Genomic DNA, 12,225 nt, shown 5'->3' with positions numbered 1-12,225 from the left:
TTCTTTTACTAGCTGTCTTACAGAAGTCTGCTATATAATGTGATTTGACAAGGCCGTTCATGGGAAAAAAATGATACAACTACAGAAACTACTTACTAAAAGTTGAAATGTACAGAAAAAACCAATAATGTCAAAAAAGTGAAAACCTCAATAGTCTACTTGAACAAAATACTCTGTCTGAAACTGAAAGAAAGTTTGTGAATTGTTAAAGTTGATGTGAGTCATAACTTCAAAACTACTATGGAGGTCAGACAGGAGGCATAAACCCATACAAAGTGTGCAACAAACTCGCTTTCACTACACCTTAACACTTAGTCCAATGCATTACAAAAGTATGCATCATCTCCTAGAAACCTGCAACACACTTAGATTTTGTGCACATGATAATGAATTTAAGATATTAAAATAAAATACAAAAAGCAAAATTATTTCAGAGGTTGGAAAAGTACAAGACACAGGTGATATCTGTTCAGTCATGATGCTTTCAGCCACCTCTTTTTAATCAGTTGATTTGAGTCAATTTTATGCTTACACAAATAATCTGAACACATATATAAATTATTACAGCTTTGTCATCTGCTCTCATCTAGTTACCACTCGGCAGAATATTAAACTTTCTTTTTACAAAACTAACCAAAATGATACAGGCTTGGACCTTAAAATACACTGAAATAAATACCAATTTACCTACACAAAGTATGCAAAACTCTCAGAAAAACAGCAGCTAGAGTCAGAGAACTAAATTTTGACTAAAAAGCCTAAGAGTTTCAAAACTTCAGAAGTCACCTTGGAGACAGACATCAAAGAGAGAGATGACTGCCAGGTACCACCTTACAGCTGCTGTCAGAGATCACGTACCTTATTATTAGCCACCCAAGACCAGACCACTGACTACTTGAAATGGCTTGCAGCAGAGTAATGCAGGCTATATTGCAGCTTAGAAATATTTTATACACAGAGATATTCTACCCAGAGTCTGCAGTACAGAAGTGACTGAAGAAAAATTGGGAGTATCTGATCACAGCACTTGAAGCCTGTCCTGGCAACCTACTGCTGCTAAAAATACTGTTTCTAGATGTTAATTGCAATCTTACCAAAGTAAGATCACTTGAAGAAAGCATTTTGGAGAAATTTTTTGTGCAGAGATTTAAGGATCTGTAACAAAATGTCCTTAAATACAGCTCTTCTAATCCATTTTCAACGTATTCAGCAATTGAAGCCTCTCACCTTTGGGGCCCGTGAAGTTGCGTACTGTAAGAATGCATGCACACAATCCACCGCAAATGATACCATCTCTTTTCTTACGTGGCTTGAAGGTGCTGTTATACAAAATCATCACGTACTGTTTTGCCGCTGTTCTTCTAAGACACCTAAGTTCTACCAAGAATAATTCCAAAGTGGAAAAAACTTTTCATCACACATCTGTACCTATTTCTCACTACAGCCTCAGCAACACATCTGCTGAAAAAACCCAGAAGTGATTGCTGAAGAGATTGTGGCTCAGTCACTCAGCAAGAACTTTCATAATGACTTTGAATTGCTTAAGTCTTTCCCTGGATTGATGAAGTTTCTGCAGCCCAGCTGCAGCAATAAATTCTCCATACACTGCATACTAAGTATCTGACTATTTCATGCCTGTTTCTAAGTATGAGAAAGCTGGGGGCAAAGTCTGTCATTTTACAACTCAGTACTTGCTTCTTTCCTTATGTCCTCTAACAAAGGTACTAGTGTAAGGCCAAATAAGAATAGAACTCCCTGGAGAGGCCTGCTGTGAGACACGTCATAGCATTTCTCCAAGAAATTTCAAAACAATAGCTTAAGGGCAAGTTTTTCCATTAAAAATCAAGTTATTTTGAAAGAGTCAATATTTATAATAAAGGCCACAGTACAACAGATGAATTGAATTACTGAATTTTCAACCCAAGTGTACAATATTTGAGGTTCAAAATACTTTCCAAAATTTCACATTTATTGTCTGCAAAGACAAACAAAACTTGAGTTTTCTTTCCTGATATATCAAGCAAATACATCTCTATGTTCATTAATGTGGACTTTAAGGCATGTAAATACAACTATAACAGGACAGACAAGTCTGAATTTTTTTCTTTCCTTACATACAATAAATCTAAATAGAATTTAAATAGTTAACTTAAGAAAGACCGTAATCTTGACTGTAATACCCATCTCTTCTCTTTGTCATACTCCTTTGCTGAATTGTTCAAAGTTTCTTTAGAGCATTTTGACAACTATATAATGCTATCAGAATAACACTATTCTTATGCTACTCATAATATAAAAGTACTTCAGAATTACACCTGGGTGAAAGGAAAAGAATGTAGTGTTCCTTTTCTACCTATATGTCTTGCTATCACCAGGCATTTACTTGTGTCTGGAAATTAATGCATAATAATAACCATAACCATCAAACTTCCTCCTGCACAGTGAGTACTCAGCGATTTCAACATCGCCTGTCTTGCACTACTGAAAACTTCTAGCTTTCTGAAACGTTTCCTGAACTGCTTCTCCACCAAAACAATAAGTGTATTTATACTTCTTGTATTTCAGCTACTGACCATTTTATAATATGCACACAGATTTTGGAAACTTGACCTGCTAAAATAAGAAATCTGAGACATGACAGGATTTCTGCTTATCATAACAGACAATCCAATTCACAGCAACAGCAGCATTACTTGTACAAATTTAAGCGATAGGAGACATTTTATGGCAATTGCAGATAGGCTTCATGGAAGAAAAGAGAGGAGCTTGGCTTTTAACAAAAGCAAAAGGCATTTACAATCATAAACAAGTACTTTGTGTGTGGATAATGTAAAATTTGAAATTTCTGAATGTGGGTTTTGATTAGGAAAAGGATTCTTCCTTGCACACTACTGACAGGAATAGCCAAAAGTTCATCACTGACCTAAATAAGGTTCATTATGGATCCCTAAATAAGGATGGATTTAAAAACACGCTGAATCATTAGAGACCTATTTCTTACTGGAACACTTGCAACATTCAGAGCCGTAAGTGAAACCCGATGCATGTACTGTTTGTACATCTACAGAGGACATGACATCACATGTTGGATTTATTGTTCTACTTTTGATTCATACTACTTGATACAAAAATGGAAGGAGTTGCGATGCCTGAATTACCTCAGTATTTTTTTTAATATACATTTAATCCTTCAACATGGCACACAAACACCAAAAAAAAAAAACCCACCAAAAAAAAACCAACCCACACCTGTGCCTTCACAGAGTCTGTATCACAAATGAATACTGGCATTATTTGGAAACCTGTGTTTTTGAAACACTGGCAAAATTCAGATATAAAGAACAAATATTAAGGTACAATAAAGCTATCATAACTACCAGGCATACAAGAGTTTTAGGCAGATACTGGCACAGGGTACTCTACTGCAGGAAAATCTTTTTATGTTTGATTGGATCCATGTGACATTACAAATATCCTTAAAAAGTGATAAGCTTTGTACAGTTTTCAGAAACATCCCAGTACTCCTCCAGGAAATCCATTGCCAGAAAAAGCAACCTATCCTTAAACAGGGTTTTAAGAATCCTAGGGGAGGTTCAGAAATTTAGTTTTATTGTTGAGTGAAAAAGTTCTGTCTTCCCCCTTAAGAAACCAGAGACAAAGTAAAATGACTAAACACTAGTTTCGCCATCATCATGAAAAAATGCTTGCATGGAACTTCATTTGAGCAAGCCTAAAACCAAACTGAAATCCCCCTTATGGTAGGACTACACTTTGTAAGCAGTGGCACACACCATCACGAAGCACGGCTTTCTATCACAACGGCACCGCCAGACACAGTTATGACTATTAAGAACATCAATACCGTAATAGAGCCATATTGCGTCACGATCACTAACAGTGAAAATAAGACCTGGTCCACTTCAGAGGCTGAATTTTACGGTAGGCATAAAATTCCTTACCTTGAAAAGACTGTTTGGCTCTGTCCACTAGTTCTTCAATTGGGTAACTTGCTAGATCTCCTCTGGCATGCTTAGTTTTGCAGTAGGTACATGCATTGAGACACCTATTTAGAAAACAAAAATACTAAGTTTCTAGCCAATGAAGCCTCTATATGCACAGCCATGTTTATTAAGTATATATGAAAAAAAATGAGCTTTTATATCTGAGCAGAAAATAGTAGTATTTGTTTCAAAAATCAATGAAGTAGTTTGAAAAGTGTTTTGACCTCCTACCTTCTTAAAAGTATCTTTCACATCTATATAAAAGGTTGAAAAAACAATCAGTGGAAACCACATACAAAATCCAAGAGTGGGAATTCACATATTTTCAGAAAACTATAATGGGCTTAACAATTGTTCATTACTAAAGATGGATCTCCAGGCTTCCAATCCTGCTGTCACATAAAAAAAATCCAACCTGAACAAAGAAATAAAGGAAAAAAGTCCTGAAAAACTAAAAGTAGATTTTAAAAATACTGTGTATTCTTGAAAACACATTTGAGTTATTTTTTTCCTTCTTTCATTTGGTTTGTATAAACAAAACAAGTAACATAATGAAGACAGAATCACCAACCAGAAAGACAGCTTGGCACAAAAGATTGGGGAGCTAATGAAAAACTCCCGTAAGAAATTAAAGGAATATGTGAATGCTTTTAATTTACCTGACAATGTAGCAAAGGCAGACTAATTCAAAGTAAAAGAGTGGAATGATCAAAACAAACAAAAACTACCACTCAGTGCGTATTTTTCCTGAATTAGCCTTTGGATCCTGGTAGTGCGATGAATGTAATAAGCAGAATGTTAAAAGCAGTCTGTTGCACTTTTCCCCCCCCTTCCCCCTTTTAAAGTTGATATTGTCCTACAGCTTTTTATAGGTTAAAGCACTTAAACCCCTAAAAAACCCACAAAACCAAAAATCCCCATTACAAATATCTGTCTTGTTCATGGTTACTAGAACATCTTAAATTCTGTCCATTTTCACAATAAAAAAGCCACAGCTTCAATATAGCAAAGCATTTTGGTGCCAGAAAAGGCTAACACTAAACTACAGGAGTGTTGCTATAGAACTTTCACAACATAATGAAAAGGCAAAGATAGTGCCTGGTGGGTTCTGAAATCACCAGCCTACACGACCCATGTTTACTACTTGGATTTATCCAGTCTTCTACTGCTGCATCTGGCAGCTCTGTGACCTATTGCTTTGCAAGTTCTAAAGGTTTTCCTTCGCAGAGGTTGCCCTCAGACGTTTGTTGCACCTTGTTTGCACAAGCGGTGGATCAGGAAGCGCAGGACACTGCACAGCACGTGTACTCAGGTGCTCTCCTGCCCCGGACATCACCTTGGCCCTGAGACCTTCTCTACCAACAGAACCTTACTTTCTACCAGATAACATCTAGACAGTTTGTGATTCTCTCTGCTAGACTGGGTATGTATATTTATTTCCTGCATATCAGACCCAAGCATCAGATTTTAGTGTCCATTTTAGATCAGAAAACTAAAAGATACTGCTTAACCACAGCAATGAGACTGTTCTGTTAAGAACCAAAAACATATACGAAAAAAGCTGCCATTCAGTAAAATATACAATTGTTTATATAAAATAGAAAAAAAAACAAACCTATAATCTGAACCTTTACAACCTGCTCAAATAAGTGATTCATTCCCACTCAAAGACAAGTCACTCAGCAGACGTGAAGGCATTTTTACCTGTCTCCCCTCTCTTCTGCGAACCAAAAGCCTTTCATTTTGCAAGACCCAAAGCATGTTTAAAAAAGTAGCATTTGAAATTAAGAGAGTATAAGCAGATAATTGATCCATACTTCCTCTGTGTAACTTATTTAGCAACCTAAAATGTTTTCTACTCCACCACTGGCCATGGAAGGTACGCCACAGAGGGCCTTCCCTCACAGCCCAGGGGCATTCGGTTCTCTCCCTGCTTCCCATCTGTGACTCTTTCAAACTCCTACAATTCTCCCAGGGTTGTAAAGCATGGTTTTTTCATTTCTCCCCCCCCCCCCCCCCCTTTTGTTTCTTTTCTTGTTTTTGCATTTCTTTTATTTTTAAAGCACAACTCTCCATTCAACCTAACCCTTCATTTCGTAGCAGGCTCCTATCCAGCTATCCCACTGTCACACTCCTTCCCCTCTCCCATCGTTCACTAAGCTAAACCAGTTTTCTTCCACACAGCTACAAAAAAACAGCGTTATGGATTGGTGATGTATATTGCCGTGTCTCGCAGAGCACTGCTACACTTGCCTTTGGGAGCCTGGCCTGGTGGGTTGGTGGGGGCTAACAGCCAGATTTCCCCCCTCCAGTGGGACAGGGAGGAAGGGAACAAGGGAGCTCAGGGGTCTAGAGAGGTGAGGAGATCGCGTCCAACTACTGGCATGGGCAAAACAGACTCAATTCAGGGAAAGCTAACTTATCGCCAACGAAAATAAAAACTTAATTCTAAATTCAGGCAGTGGGAAACAAAGATACCAACATTCATTTGATCAAAGCTTTTCTTCTCTTTTTTTTTTTCCCCAAGGCTTAGCTTCACTCCAGTCTTCTACGCACATCCCACCCCAGCCAGCCAGCACCAGCCTCTCCCCCCAGAGGCCCCTCCAGCACCCCACACGGGTCTGCAAAGCGCTAAAAAACAATGCTGGGGTGGCAAAATACTGCAAGCAAACCCCTGAACCTTGAGAAGGCACCTCACAGGCGATCCAGTCAAAGCCCACGTTACTTACCGGCCAGCTCGTAAGATCATGAATGCAAGATATGCTGCACCTGCTGAGGGGCACAGCCAGAGCGATAAAAGCCACCATTCACCACAGCTCTTCCAGCTGTGCAGATGGAAACCCTACAGCATCTCGATAGCCACGATCATGAGAAGGGAGTAAAGAAAAATAATTACCTGTCGTACATAGGCTGATCCACAGATTCTGGTTTGCACGCTTTTTGGGTGTTGGGTTTTGTTCCGAAATGGGTTTTGCTGGTTTGTTGTATTTTATTTTTTTTTAATTTTGCTTTCATTTCAAGGAAACAAAATCAGTTTCATAGCAGACATGCCTGCCCCCTTAAAACCAACACACAAAGGTGTGCTTGACATTGATGATATCTGTACTAGTCTTTGTTTCCTCCAAAGAAAGTAACATTACCAGCTATTTTGCCAATCTTCTCAGGTCATCAAGAAGAGATTTAACTTGCAACAATCCTGCCTCATGACCCCAAGGTTACTTGAACAGCATCCCTTTTACCCAGAAACAACAATTTTGTCAGCCATCAGTAACAAAGGGATGCATCAAGATTTTATATCTTGGGATGAAGTAAATTTATTAAACTCAAATTTAAGCTAGGATTTGGGAAGAAAAAAAAACCGCAAACATACCACCAACAACTTTGCTATTTTACTCCCATTTGCAAAAAGTGACTTACTACAAATCTGGTGTAAAAGTGAGTTTCAATGAAAAGTTGTTTACCAATTTTTTGTCATCTTGAACTGTAACCTTGCATGAAAACGATGCTTTTTGTGGGCTTGTCTTCAAGAAGTGCCACTTCATCATAAGACTGATAAAAATTATACTTTTGGTATTTAAAACAAACTTCTAAATTCATTCCTATGTAATAGATCTAAATAGAGCCAAAATCTAAACTGGTATTGAGGTACAGTTAAAAGGATTATTTATGCTATTTACATAGAAATTTTCATTTCATAAAAGTCCATGTATAGTTTATTTACAAAAAATACCTCTTCCTCTTTCTCTTTATAATTTATGCATAAATCATACGTATTTCTCACTATGTATTTTTCTCTGACTTTAGGTGATGGTATTTGAAAAGCTCTACAGCAACAGTACTAAATACTAGGAGTATTAAGTACTATGGAACAGTACTAAATACTCAAATTATTCATCTCCAGACCATGAGGATAAGTCTTATCTCTTCCATCAATGTTCTTTTCCTACAAGGACTAGTTTCTAGTAAATTTGTTTGTCCTGCATTTTCAGAGTTGCTTCCTGGGCAAATATTCTTTAAACGAAGACCTGGGCTACCTGAAAAAATACGTTAACAGCAGTTTCTCTCTGGTAGTGCAGTTACCTTGGTCACAAAGAGATAATGGAAATGTGTAGCAAGAAGCACACAGAAGGGGAAGTTATTCTTAAAATATTCACAGTATTACATGGGACTGTTTCTAAGAACTTTTTACTATGGTCTTTAAGTACTTCAGAGGGTTTCTTGATTTATTTTGGGGCAAGAGTTGAAAGTTGGGATTTGGAGACATACTTTTTTCAAGTTTGCTGCCAATTAACTTATTCCTAGTCTAAAATAAAAATATTGTGGAATACCTAAGTAATTCAGTTTTTCTTTTCTTTCCTTTGTTTGTTTGTGTTTGTTGGGGTTTTTTTTGTTTTGTACTTAAAGAGATTATATAACAAAACCAAAATGAGACAGACTTTGATGTAACATAGAAAAGGATTAATGTTAGAAAGCAAACAAAAAAAGCCAAAACTTTTAAATCCTATTGGTACCATATTTGCTATTTCCAACCCGGGGAAAAAAATAATTTTTTGGGCTACAGCTGACCAACAAAAGGATGCAGATTTCAAATACTTGTAAAAATGCTGAACTAACCACTTTTCACAGATTTGAGAATTACCTACTCTTGAACACACAAATTTAAACCAAACCATAACTATAATGAAGTATCTGTAGTGGTTTTTTGCCTTAGTAAACCAGCCTTCCACTCCAAGTTTCCAGCATAACAAATTATTCATACGTCCATGCTGCCACATACTCAGACCACAATCAAGTGGAAAAAGTCTGTTGGGAACTCTGAGAATCTGAGCATTGCCTTTTACTAAGTGGCATGCACCAGCAAGTGGATCCTCTGAAACCAGCCCAGTAGGTAAAGCTCCTTAAAAACCAGTCTTTATCACAGCTGAAGCTTAAATATGCAGCACTAAAAAGGCAGCACGCTAGTAGCCGCAGAAGAGAATTTGCTTTGTTTTAAACTGGAAGCCTTCTTCAAGCATCTAAAGTTGCATATGTCAGTTTGCATTTATACAGGTCAAAGCTTTTTTGCACAAATTACAGACATTTGTAGAAACAATTATTAATGGTCATTACGTTTGTAATTACCAACATGTTTTGGATAAATTTTTGAGTGATTCCAGAACAAAAAACACAAAGTCCTGGTTTTCCAACATACTAAACCAATTAAGATACTTTGAATTATTAACCTTTTGCTTTGAATTATTAACCTTTAATCAGTTATGTGCCCAATACACAGGATTATTTCACAACAAGGTAAAATATTATCCACAGGTAAATTACTACCATGTGGCTAATTAAAAACTTTCTGAACATGTTACCAAACTGAACGTCATCAACATTTTGGTCAAGTGCCTGATATTTTGTTGTAGACAGAGGAAACAGTGGTCTTCACATTGTCTAGCTAGTATGTGCTCATGTTGTGCATTAGATTAAGCAGACTCTTCATTTTCAAAACAGTAATATTCCTCATAACACACACACATTTAACATGAAAGGCTACCCCTTACAGATGGAACTAATTATGAGTAAGAATACTTATGACACAGCAGACAAACACAGACTTTCCTTCAGTGGGACTAATCAGTGGATTTCAGCAGCAGATGAGAATGAGAGCAGAGACATGAGGAGCAAAATCCTGGTTCCTCTTAATGGGACTCATGCCACTAAGTTTAGCAGAGACAGGATCCCACCCTCAGATATGAAAAGTGTAGAACATCTTTCATTCAAAGCTCAGAAAACAACTTAATTACGTACTGCGATACACCATTAGTGTGCTACTCACTCACACTGAACGTGATTGACCCAGACCAGACATCTGCGAGCAAGATGGGAGAGCTGAATAGCTGCTCCAGTGTCATATGACAGAACATCCCGGCTGCTCTGCAGGTGGTTACTTTGGGGCAAGGGGCGTGGTATTACCCCCTTTCCTGAATAATCCACTAAATTCTTGCTTGGTATCAACCTAATGCGCTGGCAGGGAAAAAAAAACCAAACCACCAACCAAAAATAAAACAAAACAAAACCACCCCACCCACTGCCAGAAAAAAAAACCAAAACACCTCAACTAAATCCCAATCCTAAGGTGGTCTTCTCCCAAATTAGAAATTTGCAGAAATAAAGTAAAAAGCCATTAATCACAATTTAGTCCAAACACTAATATTTGCCCTTAACGAGATCTGACTAATCAGAAATTCAAGATTTTATGAAGTCTGCCCTATTAAAAAAAAAATAATAATAATTCTGACAGTAGCATAATGTCCCTAACATCACTGGAACATCACATCAGTACAAATATAGAAAGACTGCTCATCACAGTCACCCGCACCATCTCCCGGCACCTACCATCAGACTTCCTTAGAAGGGCTCAATAATTCCAGCCCAAGAATATATTGTATTATTAAACTGTGGTTTTCCTGAGAAGGGAGCAAGATTTGCCTCTTTCAAAAGACAGTTTACAGAAGAGATTTAGGCTTTTTAAAGATAGAAACTCTATCAAATGTAATTTTGATAAAAATGCTCTGTAGTGTGAGTAACGAGAAACCTTCCCTTTGCAGGCTTGACTGAGCAAAAGGAATACCAGAAACGGAGACTCCCAGCAGATGAAAAAGAGATGGATACTAGTCACAACTTAATAAACAAGAGCTAGTAGAATTCTACAAGTATTCTTCTCTTTAGGATACAAAGTTTTATGAACCTAACAAAAGCATTTATGCCATAAATATAGTTAAATTTCATACTACATTTATAGAGTTAAATGCCATGAATATTTCTTAGTATTTTACTTCTATAAATGCTACTTTGTCCTTTGAAAATTTCTAAACTTCATCAAACTTAACTGCAATGGATCAGGAAAAAAAGTAGTTCACAGAAAACAAACAAACAAACAAACGAACAACACAACAAACCCAAAACAAACCATGTCTAATATGCTTGACTTGTCTTCAGGAAAACGTTCTTTTGCTTGAAGTTTGCGTATTTTACAACAAAGCTTCTCAACCCTCTATGACAGGGAAGATAACTTCCTGTAAAAAATTGGGACATGGGAGGTTGTTTTCACTTTAAAAAGATTCAGGATTTTAAATACTTTTGAAACAGTGGCAAGCTATTTCTCATCAAGGCTAATTAGTCTAAGCAGCAAACCACATTATTACACAAATGTTGTTTCTAGCATCCCAGCTTGTTCAGAGGAAGCTTGGACACCAGCCACAGGGGCTATGCTACACAGATGCACTCAATGTTACAACACCTTCTATATGATAAAAACAGGACTTGGCTGAAATTACCTTTGTAGCCATCCATTTCAGAAACTATTTTTAATAGAATAAACACATTAGATATATCTATATAAAATAGAATATAATTAAATTCTATTAAAATTTAGAAACTGTTCTTACAGTGCAATGCCACCTTAAAAGAAAAAACCCTTCCAAAACGTTTTAGAAGAAAATAGGATGACCTTTGAAGAAACACTACACAACAGCGTATGGGTCTGCACACATTTTTCTCAAAGTAGGACGCAACTCTGGGATGCTATTTTTTAATTCTGCAACCCATTCCAGGCTCAGCAAAATGGGAACAAAGTGCATTATATTTTTCTTCTTCTGAAGACCTTTAATGCCAGTGTTTTATTTGGTAATGTCTCTGTAGTTACCAGTGACTAGTAAGTAGTAGTTACTATCAAAAGGAATTTGGAGAGAAGGCAGCTCAGTTAGTGTGATAAGCTATAATATGATTTAATGTTGTACTTCAAATATTTGCATTTTGTGAAACTGAATTCCTACAGTCAAGTGCAGGTGATTCAAAGGTCACAGCCAGGTAGTTATACCATCACACATTCAACTTGCTCACTTTAAGGCCAATGATTTAACATCAGCAAAATCAAGTGCATCAATGGCACTTTTTAGTGTTTGTCTAAAGTACTTCTTGATTAATTACTCTGCCCATACAGTTCTGCAATTGTTTGAATTAATTCATTCGGGCATTCTAAATTGATAATACAAGGTAAAACGTTCCCTTGCTAAGCTGCATACATCTGTTTTCCACACCCTGACCCAAAATGGTGCGTTGCTAGATGCTTGCTGGAAAGTGCAATAATTCTTTTCCCTGCAGTTCAAACTAAAGCTCAGTGATTCACAGAGACATAAATTATTTCAGAAGCATTTCCAAACAGCTGCTTGGTTATGCAGAC

The 12,225-nt window shown here is 37.1% G+C and overlaps 1 protein-coding gene across 1 annotated transcript in view; it reads right to left on the bottom strand.

Annotated features, from left to right (window-relative positions):
* Nucleotides 1-12,225, bottom strand: part of CDKAL1 (CDK5 regulatory subunit associated protein 1 like 1) — a 427,152-nt gene that overhangs the window by 228,928 nt on the left and 185,999 nt on the right. Inside the window, exon 9 of the mRNA XM_055705480.1 lies at nt 3,960-4,063. Coding sequence (XP_055561455.1) covers nt 3,960-4,063 — 104 coding nt within the window. The remainder of the gene's footprint in view (nt 1-3,959; nt 4,064-12,225) is intronic.

Source organism: Falco cherrug, chromosome 3, assembly GCF_023634085.1.
Source record: "Falco cherrug isolate bFalChe1 chromosome 3, bFalChe1.pri, whole genome shotgun sequence".
Classification (NCBI taxonomy): Eukaryota; Metazoa; Chordata; class Aves; order Falconiformes; family Falconidae; genus Falco; species Falco cherrug.
The sequence above is the reverse complement of the archived record's forward strand: the minus strand, read 5'-3'. Positions and strand labels throughout refer to the sequence as shown.